At 54.4% G+C, this 25,523-nt stretch overlaps 1 protein-coding gene across 4 annotated transcripts in view; it reads right to left on the minus strand.

The window, feature by feature from the left end:
• Cpne5 (copine 5) overlaps positions 1–25,523 on the minus strand; it is a 77,515-nt gene that overhangs the window by 21,003 nt on the left and 30,989 nt on the right. For 2 of the 4 annotated variants that reach the window (XM_016001651.3, XM_076558405.1), the window contains 5 exons: positions 24,363–24,422; positions 22,548–22,598; positions 22,231–22,294; positions 10,166–10,269; positions 5,785–5,889 (listed from right to left, as the gene is read on the minus strand). In XM_016001651.3, coding sequence (XP_015857137.1) covers positions 5,785–5,889; positions 10,166–10,269; positions 22,231–22,294; positions 22,548–22,598; positions 24,363–24,422 — 384 coding nt within the window. The remainder of the gene's footprint in view (positions 1–5,784; positions 5,890–10,165; positions 10,270–22,230; positions 22,295–22,547; positions 22,599–24,362; positions 24,423–25,523) is intronic. The other 2 variants (XM_006983091.3, XM_076558406.1) reach the window with 1 other exon arrangement.

A 25,523-nucleotide genomic window follows, 5' to 3' on the forward strand; every position in this document is an offset into this window, starting at 1 on the left:
GTGCAGGTCCCTGCCTCCCTGCCCTGCCTGGGAGGCTGAAGGAGGCTCCCACTCTTGCATGGCTTAGTTATGGCTCCCCTTTTCCTAGTCTCCCAGCTTTCCCCAGAGACCTTCAGAGGCTCTAGTAAGGGAGACCTCTCCTCTGGCCACCAGCCGCTTGGGAGACTAAGTAAGTGACAGCCATACGCCCAGAAGCTATCGCAGGTCCCTGGTAATGGTGACAGTCCCGGGGATCCACAAAACTGCTCTTGAAAAGTTGATGAGAAGACTGTCCTTAAATCTTGCAGCTAAACCACTTGTGGTGGCGCACACCTTTAGTCCCAGCACGCAGAAGGTAGACACAGGTGGAGCTCTGTGAGTTTGAGGCCAGCCTGGTCTACATAGCAAGCTCTGGGCCAGCCAAGGCCCAGTGAGACTCCATAAAAAAAAAAAAAAAGCCCCAAACCAACCACATAAAAAATCCCTGTACTTAGTAGAGTCCCCCAACACTTGGTGACAGTAACCCTTGTTCCACAGAACACAGAAGGAGGAACTGAGTGTGGAGTCGCGAGAGCTCTGTGGATAGACCCTGTGGCCGAGCCTCACACCCCTGAGTTCGATCCCTGGGCTCCACACGTGGGAGGAAAGAACTGACTCCTGAAAGTTGTCCTCTGACCTCCACAGGGAGCCATGGCACAGCCCCCTCCTCCAACACCAATAAATACATACATGTAATAAAAAATTAAGTCTCACAGTCTAAGGGCCCGCTTTATTTCACTGGCTGGGATTCTGGTTGTGAACGGCTCCCAGAAATCCTCCCAGTAGCCCCAGCATGCTGCAGAACCACTGGCCCTCTTCAGACTGAACAGGGCTCCCACCCTGGTTGATTCAGAATCAGCAGGTCCCGGGTGCAGTGTGAGCGGGGTGGTGGCTAGACGCTCCCCGGGGGATGGGACCTGGCAGCTGAGGCTGGCTGTGGGACTCCTCGGTACCAGTTTGGCATCAACCTCGGCTCCTGGGCTGCTGCAGCCTGGGAGGGTCTGCTGAGCTCAAAGGCTACATTTCCAGCCTGGACCTGGGCGGGGAAGAAGGTGAAAGAATGGCCTCATACAGAGGAGGCCTGGGGAGAAGCTGGTTGTCACTGTCTACAAGGTCACAGCAGAGGGGACTTGGAACCTCCGGGCCTGGGCTCTGCAAACTAAAGTCGGACTGGCTGTGACTCAGCCATAAGACCCAAGAGAAAGAGCTTCTCGGTGAAGGACAAGAAAACAGACCATAGTGGTCCATAAAACCAACATCCCATTGTACACAAAAAGGCCAAGAACTCAGAGTCCCAGAGGAGGCAGTGAGGAGGGAAGGGAAGGGCATCTCTCTGGGGACAGCAGCCCGGGGTGGTGCCCCAGATCCTGCGGGTACTAGTTGTATAGCCCTGATGTGTTGGAGCCTGCTAGGTTTCCTAGTGGCTGTGCCCAGCAGGACTGCATAAGAGGTTGATTGGACCACGGGCCTGGGTACCAGGTGTTTGTAAGGGTCTACACTTGACTGTAACTAACAAGGGGGAGGTCTTTTGCTCCACCCCTTGGCATTGTTATAAACAGACCTTTGGAATGAAGTTCTGGGCCGGTGGATAAGGATGCAGGCCCACCCGCATCTATCCTGTGTTTTCTCTCCCCTCTATTTCTAATTAAGTCTCTTATCCCTCATTCCTCAAGAGTCCCCGGGTAAATAAGTGTGGGGCTGGTCCCCCACACTGATGGCTCCACCTTGGCGAACTCTGTTCCTCTGTAAATTGTGGGACAGTTATGGCCTCTGTGAAGGTGCTGTCTCCAGCCATCCTGCCAGCACTGACACATGGCTCTGTCCCTATCAGGTCCCCTCAACCTTTCCTTTGTCGCCAGACAATCCTGTGAGAACATCTCCAGGAGTCAGAGATTATTAGTTTTGCTCGCTGTTACAGGCTTGGCTTCGAGACCGGTGCCTGGCAGATACGAGGCACTTAACAAACACCTGCCAGCTGGCAGGGATCGCCTAACACCTTAGCGAATGGGCTATGCTGGTGACAGTCCCCTGGTCTTCACAAAGACACAGGAGGCACCAGAGCATGCTCAGAGTAAAAGGTCAGGAGTTAACGTCCCAGGCCCCTGACACCTGGGGCTGGAACCACAAAGCTCCATCAGAGAGAGACTGACAGGGTGGGGGTGCAGGTGAAATCTGAGGTCTCCCCCCCAGTATGAACCATAGTATACACCGTTGCGGAATAGTACTTTAAGGAGGCAAAGATGCGTTACATTTGTTTATGTTGCAGAATATTACTTTAACAATGTAAAAAAATTGTTTCTGCTGCATTTGTTTAAGATATAAAGATGTGTTACAGTTGTTTATACTGCATTTGTTTAAGATATAAAGATGTGTTACAGTTGTTTATGCTGCATTTGTTTAATTATGTAAAGATGTGTTGCTGTTTCTCCTTGCCTGCCTAAGGCATGTGATTGGTTTAATAAAAAGCTTAATGGCCAATAGTTAGGCAGAGGAGAGATAGGCAGGGCTGGCAGACAGAATAAGTAGGAAGAGGAATCTAGGCTTGGGGAAGGAGAGAGGAGAGAATGAGGAGACGCACAGGGCCAGCCTGGGGACAGACACACAGCACGCAGTGAAAGTACTATGTACAGAATGAAAGGTAAAAAGCCCTGAGGTAAAAACGTAGGTGGAGAGAAACAGCTTAATTCAAGTTCTAAGAGCTAGTGGGACAGGCATTAGATAAGGCCGAGCATTCGTAACTAATAAGAAGTCTCCGTGTCATGATTTGGGAGCTGGCTGGTGGCCCAAAAGAAAGCCTGCTACAATACACCGTCGTCACCTCTGGACCATGGCAGTACTAATGGCTGCTCAGGGCAGAAGAGGGGACATTTCCAGGCTGCTCACAAGACCCTAGGGCTGACAGGCCCTCAAGGCTTTCCCTCCCCAGCAGACACTCTGAAAGAAACTGTAGTGAGGGGCAGACCATGCCTCCACCAGCAGCAGCAGGGAGACGCGTATGGACTGCCCCTTCTGAGGCCAGTTTCGCCGTGTGCTACGCAGGATGAGGCGGCCCTTGCAGCCATGCTTGAAGCATTTGGTAGTGGACCTGGCCCCTCCCTACACCACCTCCATGTCCACGGGCCCCACAGAAGCGGTGGTGATGGAACACTCCCAGCTCAGGTGAGTTCACGACCTGTTTGCTCCCCGCCACGGTGTGAGTGGGTAACAGCAGCCGGATCCAGGCGGACCCCCCTCTAATCAGGGAAATCCTCAACTCAGAACGCTAAGACAGTGGGACAGAGTCTGGGAACACCGGGGAAGTGCTTCCTGTCACCGGGGCCCTGTCTGCCACCCCAGGCTGGAGGGGTTCTGACCCCACCACCACCTTTGACGTGAGCTCTGCTCAGCTGGGCCATTCAGGTTTGGTTCTGTTTGGGAATGGAGACACACAGCACAGGAACGTGGTAAGGGAGACCCCAGGCCAGGGATGAGCCCAGAGGTGGCATCTACAGTAAGAATCTGGCCGTGTCACGCTTGGTACTGAGTGCCAAGTGAGAGCATTGCACACACGTCTCCCCCAGCCAGCCAGATATCAAGGCCTTTTGGACCTTCCTTCTTGCCGTTTCCTCTCCCTCTCCTCTCTCTGAACCACCTGAGATTAATGTCAGAAGGACCCTGAAACACTTTAAGGATTGAAATGACCTCGCTGGGTGTCCCCATCTCAGGTCCCCAGAGCTCAAGCCCCTCAACCCTGAACAAAGGTCTCTGAGCCTCCCCAGATCCCCTGCCACACTGCGTCATGGCCATTTAGGAACAGCTTTTAGAGCCAGCCTGGCCCAACTCCTGAGTCTCTCTCCACCATGGCTGGAAGCATGATGCTGGACGGTCCCCATCCTCTCTGGGACTCATCCTCTTCTCTATGGAGCCCAGCCATGCGGAGCTCCTCCCAGGCTGCCGGGGGGATGGACTCAGTTCATACTCAGGGCGTCGGGTAGACCCAGTGTGAGGTGAGGTGAGGGGTCACTGAGAGCCACAGCCGTGATCGTGGCCAGTCTGCCTCCCCGCTGGCCTGGGGCAACCTGAGTGGCCAATGGGCCCCTAAAGCACCCAGCACAGCAACACCCTGTATGGTTTGAGTCCTCCAGAGGGCTACAGGAGAGGGCAGTGGCCTCCCACAGCACCTCCTCAGTGGGCGCTCCAGGCAATGCCAGGCCAGGGTAAGACTCAGCCAGACACATTGGCCCCTGGATTAATTCTGCTGCCAATCATGTCACCAACAATTTGCGCCCAGCCATGGAGAAGAGAGTCAGCCACCCTGGAGGAAGACGGAGCTGGGCTCAGGCCTGTCTACACTTCTCACCACTCACCTCCTCCAGGGGACCAGTGGTCAGCCCAGGCTCCACTCATGCTATCCCTCTCCCTGTCTATCTCCGAAACAGCTGGGTTCTGGGAACCCCTCCCTGGGGAGGCAGGTTTACGTGACTGTAGTCTGCCTTTCCATCTTCTGGTTCTCCACCCTTTCCAAGCCCCTTGCCCAGGACCCACACCCCCAACCTTCCAGCTGTCCCCAGCCTCCTTCAGAATCCAATGCTGTTCTGTCCCCTCCCCAACTCCAGGTGCCCTGGGACCCAGCTAGGGTGTACCAGGGCTTTGTCTGACCACAACATTCACTTTGTCCCGGCTCATTCTGCGCAATTACTTAGCTGTCTATGGGACTTGTGTATGTCTAAGCTCGCATGGTCAGAACAGAAGGTCCCAGAAGACAGAGACTGCCACCTGCCCCAGAAGGTCACATAGTCAGACTGGACATAAGGTACTGAACACCCGGGGAACAGGCTGCTGTGTTTCTGTCCCAGCCAAGGGGACAAAAGGGAGCCACCGTGCATCTTAGATGAGCACCTGAGAGTGTCCCTGGAGGGAAAGAGGTGCCACCAACCCCATACCTACACCCTTGGAAACCTTGTGCAGAGTCCTAGTGTACCCCCAAGGTGTCTGTTCTGATGCCCCAGGGCTTCTGTGGGAGCGGCCAGCAGACACCCCACTCCTTCAGCCAGCGGTTCAGTGACTTCACGGAGACCAATCCTGTCTTGCGGCACCCATCCGACCTGCCCCCCCTGCTCCCTCCGGCACCTTCTGCGGTGGATAATGACATGTTTCTCCGTGTGATTGCTGGATTAATGGCTGCCTCCCTCACCAACACTTAAGCTCTGTGACGCTGGGTAGAGGGTGAGGTGGGCACATGTGCTCCCAGCTGACTTCCCAGCCAGATGTGGCACATGGCTGAGGCTCAGGAAATGAGCAGGCAGGACGCTGACTGTGGGACATTATCACTCCTCCTGCTGGCTTCCTGTGAGCGCCCTGGGAGGTCAGCAGGATTCCCAGGCTCATTTTTCAGGGAAGGACAGTTGAGAGACAGACAGGTGAGAGCTTGCCCAGGCTGACCGCGCCCTCAGTCAGTCAGTCGGGGCAGAACTCAGGCACTGGTACCAATGCACAGAGATGAGGAAGAGAAGGACAGGCTGGCATGGGATATGATGAAACACTTCATAAATGCTATCGTCCCCACCCCCGCCCCTCACTTGTGCCCACCAGGTTGGCAGGGGGTGTCCCTGGGATCCTGACAAGTGGCCAAGAGTGAGGTGGCTAGAGCTAGGTCCCTCCTGCCTCATCTCTTATCTCTGCTGCCGTCCGCCCCTCCCAGGGCAATGAAGAACTCCAGACCAGGGCATCCCGGACATCCCAGGTGCCCTATGCTCTGCCCCTTGAGGAGAAGACGTCTCTTCTCACCTGTCATAATCCCCGTTGCACAGAGCCCTCACGGGGATGGAGAAGGTTTGCCACACCGGGTTGAGGGTGTTCTTCATGACCTCGGTCTTGTGACAGATGGTGAACCTGGCCGAGAAGAATTAAGGGAAAGGCATCAGGGCGGAAGCTCAGATGGCCAATGTCGCAGCCTCCTCCGACTTGTGACAGGAGGCGCCACCCTCAACGGCCACAGCCAGGCTACACAAGATGGCACAGCAGAGAAGTTCTGGAAGGAGGCAGGGCCCTGACTGGAGCAGCACACCTTGCGAGGAGTGTCAGGGACCTGAGTTCTAGCCACTGTCCTGGGGCCAGCCTACTGTGTGGCTCTGACCACACTCTTTCTCTGTGGGCAGTTGTTTCCTGGGAACCCGGGAGGTGAACCTCAGGGCCAGGCGGGTGGGTGTATGCAAGCGTGTGCGTGTGCCTGCCGCCCCCCGCCCCCGGCCTCCACCCAGACACTTTCTCCATCCCTGGCTCCGTCCCTGCACGCAATCTCCTCCACCTCCCAGCCAGACGTCGCCCCCAGGAACCGCTCCCACTGCCATGTCTCGAATGTGCCAACCCTGACTGTGACAACCCGTTGTCTCTCCCCTTCCAGGCTCTTCCTTCTCATCTCGTTTGTCACCATCTGACACGGTCCGTTTCTCTCCTAAAACATTCTGTCATGCTCCGTCAGGAAAATGAAGGCCCACAAGAACAAAAAGTGCTCCCGATGTTGATGACCGGTGTAGCCCAGAACAACGGCTGGCCCTAGTAGACAGGCAATCATCTTTTGTTTGTTTGTTTATTTTTATTTTGTGATAGGGTCTCATGTCACTTAGGATGGATTTGTACTTCTCATCTTTCTGCCTCCGCCTCTCTTGTGCTGGGATTCTAAGTATTGCCACCATGCCTAGTTATCAACCATTTAAAAAAAAAAGTAACTGGGGCGGTGGAGGCACACGCCTTTAATCCCAGCACTCGGGAGGCAGGGGCAGGCGGATTTCTGTGAGTTCCAGGCCAGCCTGGTCTACAGAGTGAGTTCCAGAACAGCCAAGGGCTGTCTCGAAAAAAACAAACAAACAAACAAAACCAAAAAAAAAAACTAAGCAGGAGCTGTGCATCTTGGGGAGTGATTCCATTGTTTTCGTGGGCATTTCAGTCCAGTGGAGGCAAAGCCCTCTCCTTGGGCCACCCGAGTTCCTTGAGTGCCCCCCCGCCCGCCCCCCCCCCCCCCGAATCCAAGAACCTGCTTTGTTAATCGCGTGGATAGGCTGTGCTGTGAGTCCTGCCCACTCCCCTAGCCATGCGAGCCCCCATCTCAGGAGCAGCCCTGCCTCAGGATGGGCAAAGCTCTCCCAGCACCCACCCCAGTGACATTCCAGCTTGGAAAGGTCACCAGGAAGCGCCAGGGCCCCACCCAAGCCCACACAGCCTGTACCGCTTCTTCTTCGGCAATTTTCAAGTCAAAATGTCATTCCCTGTCACCAGGCTGAGTGTTTCTCTTCTCTGCTTCTCCTCGCCCACCCGCTGGAGTGTGACATCCACGTGGGAGACCTTGTAGCTAACCCTAGAGCTGGAGGAGGGGACAGGTATGGGGCAGGAGGGGCCCAGTGCCAGGGGCTGGGGCAGGTGGCCGAGGGTAACAGAGGGTGACAAGGAGCAGATGTCCGTAGGAGCCAGGCTGCAGAGGCATCCTGGGCTTCAGGGATCTGGAACATTCCACCAAAGGGTGGGCTTTACCCAGCCGCCTCAGGCCTCCCACGCAGACCTCTGTCCTTCCTTCACGGCCCAACGGCTCAAGTGGGTCTCCTTAGCCCCCCGCCCAGTTCTCTCCTCCATGTTCCTTCCCAGACCACCTTCCCGGGTGGTCCTGCTTCTGTCTCAGGCACTCCCTCAAACTGCTCCCTTTAAGCTCTGCTGCACCTCCCATCAGATCCACAGGCTCCCCGGCTGGCTCCCCTCTGCGCTCGCCTGGTCCCGGGCTCCACTATGCCAAGTGGTCCCGGTAGACCGTTCCTTTTGACGCACAGTTGGAGCATGAGTTTAGGAGAGTGTCACCCATCTGTCAGACAGATGTGAGTCCCAGTCCTAGGGCCAGCTGTGCATCCCCAGGCAAGCCTTTCCCTGAGTGTAAGAAGAATGGCTGGGGCTGAGGAAAAGGCACTTGTCTAATGACCCAAGCCAATCCCTAGGACTGGGATGGTCGACTCCCAGAAGTTATCTTCTGACTTAGACACACACATACACAGTCACACACAGAGAGATGCATACACAGACACATACACATGTAGACTCATACACAGACACAGAGACAGTCACACACACACAGACTCATATGGTCACACAGGCAGACATACACAGAGTCACAGACACACCTATATACATAGTCATAGACACACAGACACACACAGACCCAGACATACACACACACACACACACACACACACACACAGAGACACATACACAGACACATACACATGCAGTCTCTCACACACACATAGACACATATACAGTCACATACAGAGACACTCACATAGAGGCAGAGACAGACACACACAGTCACACACAGAGACACATATGGTCACACAGGCAGACATACAGAGTCACAGACACACACACACATACACAGTCACAGATAGACAGACAGACAGACAGACAGACAGACAGACAGACAGACACACACACACACACACACACACACACACACGCACCACTCATTTCCTGGACTTGGGATGCTCTGCTTCCTGACTGAAGGTATAAGGTGGCCAACTGCCCCTAGCTCCTGCTGCCTTGACCTCCCTATCACGACCCACCCCTCTCCTCTCCTCACACATGGATGACCACCACCACCCTTCCTCTCCAGCCCAGTCTGCCTTGAGGAGGAAAGGGCACTGGTCCCTGCTGTGTGCTCCCCGGTCAATTTCTCCAGTACCCCATAGGCCTCTCAGGGGTCAAGGTCTCCCCTGAGGAAGCTCTGTCACACCTGAGAGACACTCAACGCAAATAACTCCCGAGGCCTCAGCCACTGTACCAGTTCCTCCGGCATCCCTAGCACTCTGGGATCCCCTGACTCCACGAGGAGGAAAAGGCCTCAGCTCTGGTCCCCACGGGACTCCATGATGCCCCTCTGCTCCATCCCTGCCCTGCTCCCACCCACAGCTCAGCTCGGGCACCTCCCACGTGTCAGCCACAGTCACGAACCCCAGATCCTTCCCGCACCGCCCACTGCCCACGGCCTCCCAGGGCCACTCTCCTGCCCCAACCCTCCTCCTGCCCCCCACCAGGGCACTACGGGGCCAGGGCTCAGCCTCTCCAGAGGGGACAGTACATGGACACCCGAGTAGAGAGCGGACACCCCCCCCCAGCCTTTTCCTCTTCCTCCCTCCACCAAAACCAAGTTAGAACGTTCGGGAATATTTAAAGCACCCTGCTGGGAGTCCTCCCAGAGACAAAGCCCTTTGTCATGCAAATGATCACACCTAATTTCCTGTTCGGTAGTTCAGGTTTAAAAATCAGTTTTCTCTTGCGTGGAAACACACCTCCTGCCTACTGCTGCTGCCCTGCCCCCAATACACACACACACACACACAAAATCATGTGTGTGCACACTTCAGCACAAGGAGGCCAGTGTGCCCTGGGCTCTAGCTCTGCACCAGGCTGGCTCTCTGGCCGTCCAGCACTCTGCTCCTCACTCCACCCCAAGGACCCATTTTCTTCCTGGCCGCCTTTCTCCAATTAACCCTCCTGGCCTCATCACTTCCGCCTTCTGTAGAATCCCAGAACCGGCTGCTTAAAGAGACCATGGAGACCACCTCATCCAACTGCTTCATTTCGTAGATGAGAATATAGGCCCAGAGAGGGGGCTGTAACGTGCCCTGGGTCACACAGCTGGTTGGGGGGGGGGGGAGAGGGGGGAAGGGGGGAATCTAGGTTCTCAGATCTTCAGCCCTGGGTCTTTCTCTGTGTGGTTGACCTACACTGGCCAGTGCGCTGTGTATGTTTCCCTTAGATCCAGCTTAATGAGAGGAAAGGGAGAACAGGGTCTCCACTCTAGTTCTGAACATACGCTTGGTAGCCATGGGGAAAAGTCACAGCACTGCCCGGTCTGGAATGCAGCTGGGGAACCTTTGCGGATGTTCTCAGATCTGGGAGGGGAGGGGCTGGTGCAGGAGGAGGCATTTCTGATCTAACCCTGCCTTTGCACACGCCCCAGGGCACTCACAGCCCCCACCACCGCTGAGCGCCTCCCAGCGTCAATGCCAGGTCCCCACAGTGGCTTCACCAGGGCATCAGCTCCACACAGCAGGGGCCCCAGGGGTGGCCACACCCCCCCAGCCGGGCCTGGTGCTCGGGTGCCGTGGGGTGGGTCAGGGAAACTCACGTTCCGTCCTCATTGCTCCTGTAGAACACCAGGAAGGGGTCAGATTTCCCGAAGAAATCTTTCTTGTCCAGCTTGTTGGCACAGAACTGCATTGTGGCCACATCCTGGAAAGGAGGGAGGACAGGGTGGTGAGGCAGGGGGATCCCAGGGACTGGCAGCGGCAGACAGGGTGGGTAGCACCTTCTGTTTGCTTGTTTTTGGGGACAGGGTTTCTCTGTGTAGCTCTGGCTGTGCTGGATCTCGCTCTGTAGACCAGGCTGGCCTTGAATTCAGAGATCCACCTGTCTCTGCTTCCTGAGTGCTGCCCGGCAGACAAGGTAGCTTTTTTGTTTTGTTTTGTTTTTGTTTTTCAAGACAGGGTTTCTCTGTGTAGCTTTGTGCCTTTCCTGGATCTCGCTCTGTAGCCCAGGCTGGCCTCAAACTCACAGAGATCCACCTGCCTCTGCCTCCCAAGTGCTGGGATCCACCCGGCACAAGGGAGCATCTTAAGTATGCCTGGCACAAGCCCCAGGTTTACCTGCGGGACACAGGCACCGCTTCCCCAGCAGTAAACAGTGCATAGGCCCTGAGGACCAGTGGGCTGGAGAAGCAGCTGGATCTGAAGCTGCCCCGATTTCAAACCCTGGCTCTACCACTTTGACGCTATGTGACCCCCAAGGAAGGCGGGTAACCTCTCAGAGCCTCTGGTTCCCCTCGCTGTGTGAGAAGCACAGGAGGTCAAGGGATGACGTGTTCCATGTGTAATCCCTCCAGTGCTCACCGTGGTGACATGGCAAACCAAGGCCATTCTGAGCATGGCCTGCTAACCCTAAAGCCTGGCAGTGCCCTCCATGCCCCTGCCCTCATATTCCTGTGTGGTTCCTAGAGGACACTCGAGGCTAGGCATCCTCTCCCACTAACCAGTGTTCCCACCCAACACCCTAAGAAGGGGCGGGACAAGGAATAGAACAGGGGCCAAAGGCTCACAGTGGGGAACAGGGAGGGTGTGGGGAAGGGGCTGGGAGGATTAGGGGAGGCTTACCAAGCTCATCAAGCAGAGCTAATTCTGACCCCCAGAACAGCTCTCTGCCCCACGGCCCTGACATCTGCAAAGAGGCAGCCAAGCCCTCTGAGGACCCTGCCCCCTTCCTGGGTAGGTAGGGTCACACCTCTCTCAGACTCCGTTCCCTCAGGCTTCATCCTTCTCAGGCTTACCCCACCCCTACCTCCCCCTCAGGACACAAGTCCCCCACCCCACTCCTTGACTCTGTCCTCTGAGACTCTGACCTTTCAGAACCCTGGCCCCCAGCTGTGGGGGACCCTGGCCAGGCATGGCAGATGTCAATCAATGTTCACCTTTTCACCTAGCCCAATGTGGTGTCCCCAGTGAAAGGCAAGCTGTGCCTGAAGACCCTGGGGTCCAGCCTACTGTCCATCAGCTTCTCTTGGCTCTCCTGTGGAGGCGAATCACCCGTGAAGACAGAACGGTGGCAGAACACTGGTGGCTGGCAGTATAACCAGGCTGTATATAACACGCCCACCGATTTAAAAGGGGGGGGGTGTGCATGCGTGTGTGAATGCGTGTGTGTGTGTGTGTGTGTGTGTGTGTGTGTGTGTGTGTGTGTGCATGCTTGTGGAAGGCAGAGGGCAACCAAGGTATTAGTTGCCTTCCACTTCATTTAGACAGTCTCTGTTGTTCACTGTCTCACAGGCCAGGCTGGCCTTCCCGAAGCTTCTGAGGATTAGCCTGGAGCTTCCCACCTTGCTGCAGGAAGTGGGTGTCATCCTAGGATGACAGCCACTCGCTCGCACTGAGTATCCATCCGGTTCTTCTGTGGAGTCTGGGGACTCAAAGGTCCTCAACACTGGCACAGCAGGCGCTTTCAGCCGCGGTGCCATCTCCACCGCGACCTTACGTCTACGTGCACTTCATCCCATCAACAATTCAGGGATCTGGACACTGGTCTCCTGCCTGTTTTACTCAGAAGAGGGGCTCAGCACTCAGGAGGCAGAGGCTTCCAGATCTCCGTGAGTTCAAAGCCAGCCTAGTCCACATAGTGAGAGTTGCAGACTACTCAGCCAGGGAGGAATACATAGTGAAATACTAACACACACACACACACACACACACGCACGCACGCACGCACGCACGCACGCACGCACGCGCGCGCGCGCACACACACACACACACACATGCACGCACACACGCACGCACGCACGTTCTCACACAAGGGCCCACGAAGGCTGAATTCCTGCCACTAAGCCTGAGTAAGTTCAACCCCAGGGACCCACACAGTGGGAACAAAGAACCAGTTCTTGCACACTGTCCTCTGACCATGTTTGCCATGCACACACATGCCATGCACACGCATGCCCATACACATACACATGCAACACAAATAAGCGAAGTGTAAGAAATAAAGGAAAGACTTCCAAGAAGGCGAAAGCACAGAGTGGGTAACACCCTTGCTGGAAGCCACACAGCACAGCTCCAGAGATGCGTAACTGAGATTCTAAATAATGACCCTGCATCCCCAAGGCAAGCTTAATTATGTTCTATAACCTCCAGTGGAGGAGGCAGAGAAGTGTGAAATCTGTTTAGAAGGGCCTCTGTGCAAACTAGTTAAAAAGGGAAAAAAAAAAAAAAGCAGGCTCTGAACTCCAGCAGGGTGGAAAGCTCAGCCAGGGTGTGACCGTGTGACAGCGGGTTTCCTGTCTATGGTAGATAAGTGACGCTCGGCAGGCTCTTCTCCATTCCAGCACACACACACAATCTAGACCCAGCAACAATTGCCTAGCGCCCACTGTGACTGCTGTACCTCGACACAGGACCCCTGGAAGGCAACACGGACCTTCAGAGAGATTTCCAGCTTGTCACCAAAGCAAAGGTCCCCGATGGGCACTCGGTGGGGGAGTCCCGGGCGCAGGAATGACTCAAGGTCCCGGCCTGTGATGAGGATGGGACCCGAGGGCTGGCACATGCTGGCCAAGCCTTATCCCTGACCTGCATCACAGCCTGTGCCTGGGGAGAGGGTGATGATCTGAACCTCCCCTGTTCCCCATCAGTGCAGTTAGCAGATGGGTCGAACTCTTGACACCGTGTGGATCTGAGGGGAGGCTGGGAGAGTGGAGCTGGTGGCCTGGATCCCAGGGTTCCTGTGAGGGTCGGGTTTGGGGGTCTGATGCTGAGTTGGGGTTCTCTGAGCCCAAGAGATGCTGTTCCCAGCCTGGGAGCCCGTGGGAATCAGTGGCAGGGAAGATAAAACCCGCTCCCAAGATATATAATTTCCTGCAATTTCTGCCTTTCACCCTATCTTTTTAAAAAACATATTAAGTTTCTCTAAAACAGCAGGATTGCTTCAATTTGCATATCCCCGCATGCTAATTGCTCTGCCTCCGAGATTCAGCAGGCAGCCTTTCTCTGCAACAGGGCCAGGCTTCCTCCAGCACCTCAGCCCTCCCAGCTCCCCACCCCCGGAAGAAGGCTGAGGAGGTCAGAGGTCAGGCCCAGAGGTCAGCAGGCACGGTGCCCATGGTGCTGCCCTCGGGTCAGGAGGCAAATGTGAAACGTAAGGGCACCTCAAGGACTCGATGGTCAAAATAAATGTTTAAACATCACTAAAAAGAATCAATGCACACACAAAAAAATCCGTGATAAACACTAAAATGATGAACGAGGAACATTTTCATAAACAAAGCAGCTGATTCACAGAAAGTCAAGTAACTCGCCTGGAGTCACGCACCTGGCAAACAGTGGCGCTTGAGTTCTTAATCAACTTACAAGCCAACCCTGAGGACGTTTTTAAATGGACAACAGGACCTCGCATGGTATATCTATTGCCTTTTGGTCTGTTGGATTTTCCAGAGTTCCTAGAATTAGCACACTGTTCTTTTCAGTCAGATAAAAAGGTGCTCTGTGTGTGCCTGTGTGTGTGTGTGTGTGTGTGTGTGTGTGTGTGTGTGTGTGTGTGTGTGTGTGTTTGAGTCTAGATTGTGTATGTGAGTCTACAGGGGTGGGATCAGGGTGCTAGGGAGATGACTCAGTCAGTAAAGTGCTGGGTTCTGAGTTCAAATCCCAGCACCCGTGGTGGCTCAAGCTTGCAATTCCGGCACTGGACAGGCAGAGAGAGGCTCACCCTGGGGTTCGCTGGCTGGCCAGCCTAACCCACTGGTGAGCTCCAGGCTGGTGAGGGCCTGTCTAAAATCCCAAGGTGGACAGCGCCTGAGGAATGATAACCAAGGCTATCCTTTGGCCTCTACATGAACATGGACATACAAACACACAAGCAAGCACAAGCGCATGTACACACATACATGCAGATACATGCATATACACACACATACATACATGCATATACACATACATATACACACATACACACGCAAAGGCACACATGCCCACATATACATATGCGCGCGCGCATGTGCGCGCACGCGCGCGCGCGCGCACACACACACACACACACACACACAGTGTTACTTAAAAAGGAGGGCTGGAACCAGGCATAGTGTTGCAGAGGCAGAGGCAGAGGCAGATCTCTGTAAGTTCCTGGCTAGCCAGGGCTACCTAGTGAGACCACCTCAAAATTAACCCACAAATAAACAACCACCACAAAAGAGGGCCACAGCGAGCCCAGGAGTACTTGCTATGCAGCCACGCAGACCTGTGTTCAGATCCCAGCACCCACAGAGCAAACCAGCGGGTCTCATGAGCCTGTCACCCCAGTGCTGGGGGGGGGGGGTCACAGACAGGAAGGTGTGGTGCTTGCCAGCTGTCGGCCGGCCTGGCCACACAAACAAAAGCCCTGCAGTGTCCGGGTCAGGGAGAGATCCCGCCTCAAAGGAGCGAGGTGGAAAGTGATACAGGAAGACACCTGATGTCCTTCCCTGGGCCCTGCATGGGACTGTACACAGGTGTGTGCATACACCCCTCCCCAACACACACACACACACACACATCAAATCTATCTAGGACTCTGAAACTACATCCCATCAGGAGGTGACTCAACCTGGAGCCAAGGAGAGTTTGGGGGTTGGGCGCAGGTAGGAGAAGAGAGAGAGAGGAAAGAGGGATGGACAAAGGTGGATGAGGGGTTATCAGCGCGGAGGCCTGGTGCCGATGTCCATCAGATTGGTGTTGGTCACACAGCCCGGGGAGACAGAGCCTTTGTTGGTTACATTAACTGTGACAGGGCCTTGGGGTCAAGCTGGCTTTTCTTTGTTGTGGTGATGGCCGACTTCCCAAACAACCCAGTCCGCTGTGGGTCTGCTGATTTGATCCTTTGGAAGCTGAAAACCCTCCGCTGACCACTTTCCCTCCCACTCACCCAGCCTGCGGTCTGGGAAGCTGACCTAAATCCATTGCTCCTCGGAAGGAAAACGAAACAATTAGAATAGGATGTGAGCCGGGCATGGCGGCGCATGCGTGGGATCCCAGGAGGAGGAGCCCTGCTGGGAGCTTGAGACCCGTGTGGGATGGAGAAGGAGTTCTAGGCCAGCGTGGACTGTAGAATGAGGCGGCGTCTCAGAAATAAACAAACAGATGACTCAGTGGGTAAGGGTGCTTGCTGCCAAGGCTGCCAAGCCCCACATGGTGGAAGGAGAAAACTCCCCATGCTTCCTGTGGCATACGTACACATGCTTGTATGCACGCACACGCACACACACACACAAAGTGAATAAACACATATAAAAACAAACAAAAAGGATAAGCTATTCAATGCAGTATTATTTAAATGTATCGCAGGAGAAACTATAATCAATAAATGATGGTCCACCCATCCGATGAGGATAACAGGTAGCTATGAAATACTCACTTCTAAGACTAGTGACAGGAACTTGCAGCCCAAATACTAGGTACCATATTGGCTGGTCATGCGGTGCATACCTTTAATCCCAACACTTGGGAGGCAGAGGCAAGAGGATCTCTGTGAGTTCGAGGCCAGCCTGGTATCAAATAGCAAATTCCAGGCCAGCAGAAGCTACACAGTGAGACCAGGTCTCAAAACAAAACCACTAGGTACCAAATTGTACCCCAGAAGATGTATATATGCAGCCATTAAAAAAAAGTCCTCCAAATGTCAGTAACAATGGTTATCTTTGGACAATTTTTCTATATTTCCCAACTTGTGCAGAATTAACATTGTTTTTTTCCTTTGTTCTATTCCACATGTGTGTACACGTGTATGTACATTCACGTGTGTAGGTACAAATATATTCAAGTGCGTGTGCATTATGTGCTTGAGTGTGTAGAGGCTGGAGGAGAAGCTGATGTTGGGCACCTTCCTCGATCACTTTCCATCTTATTCTATGAGGCAGGTGTCAATCAAACCAGCAGCAGGCTACTGTGACTACGGTTGCTAGCTTGCTTGCTCTTGGGGAGGGGGGTCCATCTCCACCTTCAGAGGCTGGAGTTACAGGGTTACCACACCCACTCAGCGTCCGTGTGTGGGTTCTCAGGATGGGACCTGTGGTCCCGCTGCTTGTGCAGAAGTGATTTAACCACTGAACCATCTCCCCAGGCTAACATGGTTAATGTGATATTACATACACACACATATTTAAGCTTCAGAGACGGCGCTTTTGTTTTGTTTTGATTTGACTAGAGAAATTATTTCTGAGACTAAGAAATTATACATTGCGTTTCAGGGAGGATGCTCATGTCTGTTCTAGAAGGGGCAAAACGCCTTCCCTACCCTTCAGCCTGAATGCAACTGAGTGTCAGAGGACCCACACCCCCCACCCACTTCACCCACGGCTTCCTCTTCTCTCTCCCCTTCCCTCCCATGGCTATTCCGTTCCAAAGTTCGCAGCAAGGAGAAACACCACCCTCCAGTCCCTGAACTCCCTGGCTGGAAGGTTTCACAGAATCCAGCCCCTCCCTGGGCACATGCAGCACACCTTTGATCCAAGCAGAGAGGCAGAGGCAGGAGGATCTCTGAGTTTGAGGCCAGGCTGGTCTACAGAGTGAGTTCCAGGACAGCCAGGGCTACACAGAGAAACCCTATCTTTTTTTTTTTTTTTTTTTTTGGTTTTTCGAGACAGGGTTTCTCTGTGTAGCTTTGCACCTTTCCTGGGACTCGCTTTGGAGACCAGGCTGGCCTCGAACTCACAGAGATCCGCCTGGCTCTGCCTCCCGAGTGCTGGGATTAAAGGCGTGTGCCCCCACTGCCGCCGCCACCACCACCCGGCAAGAAACCCTATCTTGAAACCCTATCCCCTCAAAACAAAGGGGTGAGGAAAGAAGAAAAGAAAAAGAATCCAGCCCCTCCTACTACCATCCACACCTGCAGCCCACCTGACCCCTCATTACCTCTCTCTCTCCTGACTCCAGGGCCTTTTCATAGGCTACCTGCTTCCCAGGGAGCTGGCTGCAAGAACTTCTTACCTCCTACCCGCTTTTCCACATGGGCAAGGATAATAAAATGCCCACGGATTTTCCTCCAGGATCAAGAATGTCATGAAGTATGTGTTATAAAAAGAGGCAGTGGGTCTGACAGGGTGGAGAGCCAGGGCAGAGGCTGGGATTGCCAGCTGGCATTTCTCACACTAAATTAGAACTCTGGGGGACAGCAGGCAGAGAGGGTGAAACACTTACTTTCTGACTTGAAACAAATGCATTTCTGAGCAGTCTAGAAACGTTCCCGGGTGGGGGGGACCCCAGGATGCTACAGTATGAAGCTTGGGCTTCCCTGGCTGGTACAGGTGAAGCAGTTCCCCACCCCAGCCCCATCAGCATCCTGAAGGAGGAGTACTAATCATGATGATCTAACCAACCAGAAAAGCCAAGGAGTCCTGGCCTCCCATGGCCTGTGCAGCCGGCACCTCCCATCTCTCTGAATTCCAATTCCAATGCTCCAAGCTGGCTTCACTGATGGAGATAAGCCCACAGAACCTACAGGGCCACCGGTCCAAGTTATTGAGAAACTGTCCCTGGCCTATTCTGGTTGAGACATGGTCTCACTATATAGCCTAGGCTGGCCTGGAACTCAGAGATCTGCCAGCCTCTGCCTCTGAGGTACTGGGATTAAAGGCATGTGTCACTACACATGGTCTCCCCCCCTTTTTTTTCTTTCTTTCTTTTTAAATAAAAAAGAGGGCTGGTGATATAGCTCAGTGGTGGATTGCTTGCCCATCCTGAGCAGGGCCCTGGGTTCAAGCTCCAGCATAAGGTGTGTTTGTCAACAAGAGCCTTAGGAAGCTGAGGACCTTGCAGAAATACATCAGCATCCCCACTGGGCATGGGGCAATGTGGGTGACTAGGGAGCTGACCAGTTGGGGTCAACATAAGGACCCCAACTGTATTTGCATCCAATCTGATTGTAGGAACCTTCTTGGCATTAATATTCGACACGAGCAAGGCTTTTCTTTTACTTACTAAAGTAAGCCTGTGACAGGCTGGCATCCACTCCATCCCTTGCTGTCCCTGGCCACCCACGCAGGCTCCAGGCTGAAGGCAGGAAGAAGCCCCGCGCCTTGCAGACCCACAGCCCACCCTCCCCCTCTGGTCCTCCCACCCAAAGCGGGAGCTGCAAAGCTGCTCACATGTAATTATTTTAATTCAGCCAGATGCTGAGAATTAGTCTCTTTTCCTTGCAAGGATTCTAGGGAACGAGAGAATTCAGCCAAAGATGTGCCAGAAGAAAAGGGAGCCGACAGCCTCTGGAGGAAGGGAGCCCCCAAACCTCCCCTGTGCGGGGCGCAGCTTCCACCAAGGTGACTGCCGTGTTCATGGTGATGAAAGAGGGGGGAGGAGCAGGGAGAGGGAGGAAGAGGAAGTCGGGGGGGTGTCTAAGGTGGTAAAGGAAAATGTTTACAAGCTGCTCGGAAACCAATTAAGAGCACCAGCGCACCTGAGCTCAGAATGTCCAAAGGGTCCTAGCTGACGGTATTTAAAGATACACCGAGGAGGAGGTGGCTGCTGGGCTAAGAGCTCAGGGGAGACTGGATTTGGACCATCAAGCATTTCCCCTCAGCCTCTCCTGAGCATCTGTCAGGCAGTCGCCACCCTCATCACCTTATCCCAACGGCCCCTCAGCAGGGGAACCTTGAGCCTCTGCGCTCAGCAACAGAAGAATGTACCCTGGCTCGAGGCCTAGTCGGAGCAGCCAGGCCCTCAGCAGACACAGTGTCTGTCTTCACGAAGTGCTCTGCTGGGCTTCCTTGGTTCTTCTCAGATCCTCAGGGCACAACGACCGAAGGCAGCCCTGCCCCGGGTGTCCAGGTTGGACGAGCCTGATTCCCAGTGTCCTGCTCTCCACTCAGGTAGCTGAACAGACAGGGAGGGCCGCCACCACCAGGAAAGCAGCTGTGGCATCCCTCTGGTCACCTCTCTACAGCCAATTCTGCTTCCACACAGAAGCCCCCAAGGACAAGGTTATGACTAAAGTCTGGGCTCCGGAACGGGATGCCTGGGTCCAAATCACTTCTACTGGTGACCGTGTGGCCCTGCCTGGGCTTCATCTCTCCACGCTTCAGTCTCCTCATAGAAACCGAGGACCTTGACTACCGAGTGTTAGAAGCCTCATGCTACACAAGAGAACAAATAAACAAGTCCACATCTATGAACCCTTCGTGTGGCCTAACGTCACACAGGCCATGTGAACAGCACACTACCTACACAGACGGGACCATCCCGTGGTCTCCCCCACCCCATGCATTCGAGGGGAGGCCTTCTGCCTGTTGGGCAAGCACTCTGAAGCTGAGACATACCTCAGCCCCTTCTGGTATCTTCTAGGACCCCAGACGTTCAAGAGGTTTACAAAGCCCCTCTTCCCACCTAGAACATCCGTGCCTTGAAAATGTTGTTCAACGTCAACACACACTCTAACGGAACAGTCTCCCGTGGCTCTGCCTGCCTCATACTCACGATATAGCTGAGGGTGACCGTGAACTTCTGATCCTCCTGGGAGCTGGGATTATAGGCTTACACCTCCACACTTGGCTCATTTGATATGGGGATGAAAACCAGGGCTTTAGACTTACTAAGAAGGGAAGACCCTACGTTGACCTACGTTGATTCTTTAATGTATATACACACACATACATATATACACACACATATACATATGTGTGTTTTGTTCTATGTATATAAGAGTTGCTGCATTTGTGTCTGTACATCATGTGCATGCCTGAAGAGGGTGTTGATCTCCTGGAACAGGAGTTACAGACAATTGTGAGTCACCATGTGGGTGCTGGGAATTGAACCCAGGTCCTCAGGAAGAAGAGGCAGAGCTCTTAACCACTGAGCCATCTCTCCAGCCCCACAGCCAGTGTTCTCAACCACTCTGCCATCTCTCCAGTTCCCCATATTGATTCTTTTTTTGATTGTTTTTTTTAAGATGGGGTCTCTCTATGTATCCCTGGCTGTCCTGGAACTTGTTATGGAAACCAGGCCTCGAACTCACAGAGATCAGTCTGCTCCTGCCTCCTGAATGCTGGGATTGGTCCCACTATTATCATTCTAAAAGGAATGAATGTATGACATCACACTTGTTCTGTCACGCTTTCTAAACCGGTGGATCCTGGTGAAATGTCGCTCTGATCCAGGCAGGTCGGGAAGTCTTGTTTTTCCTTCTCTTTCCTATAGCTCCAGGGGAGCCCTGTCCCCAGATACCCAGGCCCCCCACAACCCCTTCTGCCTCATGAGGGGTTCCTCACTGACCTCAGGGAGGCCTGGTTTAGGTGGCCTGGGGGCAGAGTCCTGATCTTACAGCCAGCCTGACCTGGAATAGAGCCAAGGCCTGCTTCCTCTTGTTTCAGAGAGAAGCCGTAGTCTTGGGTGAAACGGGAATCTCACTCAAGTCCTCCCCCTGACCCCCCGTGCACAAGCAAGACTCTCATCTTAGGTCTTAGCACTAGTGTGTCCTGTCATCACCAGCTTCAACCGTCAACTTTACACACACCTGGAGTCCCCAGGGAGGCGGGAACCTCAGCTAAAGGGTTTCCCGCCATCAGGCTGGTCCACGGTCATTCTGGGAGGCATTTTCTCTCAGATTTCATTTTATTATATTTAAGTATGTATAATGGGTGTGTGCACATGAATGTGGGTGCTGTGAAGGCCAGACGCGTTTGGTCGCCTTGGAGCTGGGGTTACAGGCATTTGTGAGCCACGTGACGTTGTTGTCGCTGGGAACTGAACTCAGGTCGAATGCAAGAACAACACACTTTCAGCCCCTGAGCCATCTCGTCAGCTCTGAGGCATTTTCTGGATGCTTCATGGATGTAGGAGGGCCCCGCCCACTGTGGGCGGTGCCGTACCTAGGCAGGTGAGTCTGGGCTGTCTAAGAAAGCTAGTTAGTTGGTCATGCTCCTGAGAGCAAGCCAGTGAGCAGCTGGCTTCAAGCTCTTGCCTCCAGCTCCTGCCCTGACGACCCACAACAATGAACTATTACCTGGGGTTATGAAGTGAAATCAACCCTTTCCTCTCCAAGCCACATCTGGTTGTGGCGTTTATCACAGCAACCCAAAGCCAACGGAGCAGCGCTCATTGCCCGACAAATCATGACCTCACGTCCCCTTATTATCCGCCCTCAGAGCCCTGACCCCTTTCTCGGTGGTAAGCCACCCCCATTACCGGCATCTCCACAATCCTACCGAAGCGTCAGAACCAAAGGCTGCCGGGAACAGCAGACTCTTGGCTTCCCAGCAGCCACACCCACCCTTTCGTTTTCATACCTGCCCACACTCACGTCCACCCATGCACACGCACTCACACTTATACCCACACACACATATACATTTTCTCCCTCTGTTCCCCAGGGGGGGTGTCATCCGATGCCAGAGACAAAGTGAAAAGGGACAACCGAATGTCAAGTGCCCAAGGCCGGAAAGGCTTCGGTCATCAGTGCTGGGTTGAGGGCAGTCTGGGCCGAGGGCCACGGGATAGGGCCTGGAAGGAGCCTGGCTCTGGGGTGCAGCCTGGTCCTTCCTGCCTTGGGTCTCACCCTGCTCAGCCGTAAGGATGGAACCTTCTAGCTCTGGTGTCACAGTGTCACGCCAGCCAGGTCACAAGGAGCCCTGTCTACCGGGGCTCCCTCCAGGGACGGGAAATCCTGGGCCACGGAGAAGTACCCGCTGCTACTCACCCTACAGTTGCTCAGCTCCTCTGCAGACAGGATGATGGAGCCACACTTCTTCCCTGGGACACCACTGAGGAAGAGGAGACCAAAATGAGAAGCCAGACAGGGACAGACCAACCCGACACTCCTGGGTCAGCCGTTCCCACGCCCGGTCCGTGCCATCCAGGCCTCTACCCCCAACACCCCTGAGAAAGTCCCCAGAAGTGCCTGGGCAGTGTGGCTGAGTGGGCGTTGTGTGCTGGGGCTAGGCCCTCAGCCTGGGTGGCCCGCCCCCTGCTCCCAAGGCCCACCAGGGAGGTCTTGGCAACAGCACCCAGACTCACCCGGAAGCTTCCGGACCAGTGGATCTGAGGCTTTCCATCCAAAGACCACTTCTGTGGGCAAAAGACCTTGTGGGCTAGCCACCCTGTACCCGGCTACCCAGGGTCCCCTGGGGTTCCAGCTCTGAGCCAGTCACTAGTGAGGAGCAGCTGAGGGTGGGCTAGGGTCTTGGGGAGGGGGTTCTCTCCATGGCTCTTGCCTGCAGCTACCTCCATTTGAATTCCTTGGCTGGGGTCTTCTGGGGCCAAAAGATACCCCACTTGATGAGGGGCCAGGCAGGACCAGAAGGGACCATCTACAGCAGAGAAGTCCCTCCAGAAAGGCAAGTCAAAGAGAGGGGATCTGCTCAGGATACTCCACTCCTCTTGTCTGTGGGGGCTGGGGCGCGCATGCCCCAAGAACCAGCTCATGCCATTCTAAGGTTTGAGACTAAGACAGGGGGATCATAGGGTCACTGAGGGGGAAGAGTCATATGTGAGGCTGTGGAGCAGCTGTGACCAGGGTTCTGCCCCTGCACATACATGAGAGTGACGTGGACTGTTTTCCTGACATGCGCACACAGTGCCTGGCGCAGAGAAGGTTCTAGATGACACAGTTTCCCTCCCTGCACTCTTGCTGCACTATAGTGGGGCGCTGTGAAATCCAGACCCCACCTCCTGCCCGGCTCAGATCGGCAGCGCGCTGTACGTGGAACCCTTGAGATGCACTGATGAGCTTCCCCCAGCACCAGCCTTGGGAGCAGAGGAGCCTCCTTGGGGCTGAAGACACACTCTAGGTTTCTCCACAATGGAGGAGCAGAATCGGGACCACACCTGCCCCAGGCAGGTGGCAGTGCTGTGACTTGGCCCCACACCCTGGCCTGGTGGAGACCAGACAGAGTCCTCAGCAGCGGCCTCCTCCGCCCCTGGCTCTCCATCTGTTGCTCTGCCGTGGACTCCACCTTCTATTTCTGATCTCGCTTTATCCTCCTCTCTTGCCTCAACCTGCTCCCACCAGCCTGGCCTTCCTCTTCCCACCTCTCTCCCTCTGGACTTTATCCCTCTCTTACGTCTGCTTGTGCTCCCCCCTCAGCTCGCTGGTATCCCCTCTCCCCATAAACCAGCAGCCACACCGGTCCTGAGCTGTGAGGGGGGGTCCACACGTGGCTCCTTCAGCCTCTTTCCTCATCTGCAGGAGGCTGGGTGGGACCCCCTTACTCAGCCCCAAAGGCCCTTAGGCCCACCTGGTTATGGGAAAGAAGGCAGGAGGGGGGCTCTTCAGGAGAGGAGAGGGAAGACCACGCAGGGTCTGTGTTGGCCACGTTTTTTATGAGGTCAGCCAAAAGCACAAAGTCGGGGTGGGAGCTGGGGAAGTGGATAGCCCTCTGTAGCCGGTGAGCTACGGAAGCAGCGTGTGTGTGTGTGTGTGTGTGTGTGTGTGTGTGTGTGTGTGTGTGTGTGTGTGTGTGTTTGTGTGTGTGTATCTGTGTGTGTCTGGGGGGGGGAGTGTTTGAGCCAAATCAACTCCATAGACAGGAGAAAGCTGATATTTAAACAGAAACCGTGAAGGAGGGAGAGCCAAGAGGGGGGTATTAGATGAGGAAAAGGGAGGAGAAAGAGAAGGGGGCCGAGCTGGGAAAGAGGGAACTGAGAGGACCCAGCCCCTCCCTACTCCCCAAAGCCCCAAGAGCCACCAGGGCTCGGCAGGCTCCCGCTGGGCCTGCACAGAGGAGGGCAGGCTGCCATCTTGGTGCCTGAGACCTGATGTGGGGACCCAAGACCCTTTGTCTTCCTACCCGTGCGGAAGGGCCTGAGGGGCAGAGCCGCCCGCTGACCTACCCGTTAGACACAGCCGGCATCGGCTTGCCTGTCCGGGAGTTGAGGCTGAATGCGCCTATCCTGTGGGGACAGGAAGAGAAAGCCAAGCATGAGCCACGACCCCCGTCTCCAGAGGCCAGAACACTTGGCCTGAGGATGCCTGGACCCAAGTTTCTGCCCTGGAAGTCATTAAAACAGGACCAAGAGCCCAGGCCACAGAGGGAACATTTCCCAGACCTTAGGGTGAAGCCCTAAATCATGCTACCCCCGAGGTGTTCAGAGTGGGGCTCCAGACCAGCAGCCCCAGCAGCCCCCGGGCTGCATATCACAAACATGCCTCAGGCCGACTCAGCAACCCTGAGGTGGAGACCCAGACACCTGCTGCAGGGGGAGACTGGCCGAGTCACATCTCTGGGCCTCGGTGGCTTAACAGTTCCTCCCCGTTCGCATGCCAGAGGCCCAAATCCAGCACCCCATGTGACTATATTTGGAGACAGGACCTTTAAAGGGGCTGGAGAAATGACTCAGCGGTTAAGAGCTAGGAACCAAGTTTGGTTCCCAGCGCCCACATCAGGAGGCCCCCAGTCAGGTCTGGGAACTTGACACCCTCTTCTGAACTCCAGGGGAATCTGCACTCAAACGCACCCACCCACACACAAATACAGATACACACACTTAAATAAAAATAAATTTGGGGGTCTGGAGAGATGGCTCAATGGTTAAGAGCACCGACTGCTCTTCCAGAGGTCCTGAGTTCAATTCCCAGCAACCACATGGTGGCTCACAACCACTTGTAATGAGACCTGGTGCCCTCTTCTGGCCTGCAAGGACACATGTAGGCAGAATACTGTATACATAATAAATAAAATAAATCTTTAAAAAAAATAATAATAATAATTTTAAAAAAAAAACTTTAAGAAAAAAGGGGGCTGGGGAGGTGACTCAGTGGTTAAGAGTACCGACTGCTCTTCCAGAGGACCCAGGTTCAATTCCCAGCACCCACATGGCATCTCACAACTGTCTGTAACTCCAGTTCCAGGGGATCTGACACCCTCATAAAGACATACATGCAGGCAAAAATACAATGCACATGAAATAAAAATAAATAATTAAAAATAAACTTTAAGAGAAAAGAGTCGATTAAGGAACTGAGGTCATATGGGTAGCGTTGGACTGACCGGA

The sequence above is a fragment of the Peromyscus maniculatus genome, chromosome 21, assembly GCF_049852395.1.
Source record: "Peromyscus maniculatus bairdii isolate BWxNUB_F1_BW_parent chromosome 21, HU_Pman_BW_mat_3.1, whole genome shotgun sequence".
In the NCBI taxonomy this organism is placed as follows: domain Eukaryota; kingdom Metazoa; phylum Chordata; class Mammalia; order Rodentia; family Cricetidae; genus Peromyscus; species Peromyscus maniculatus.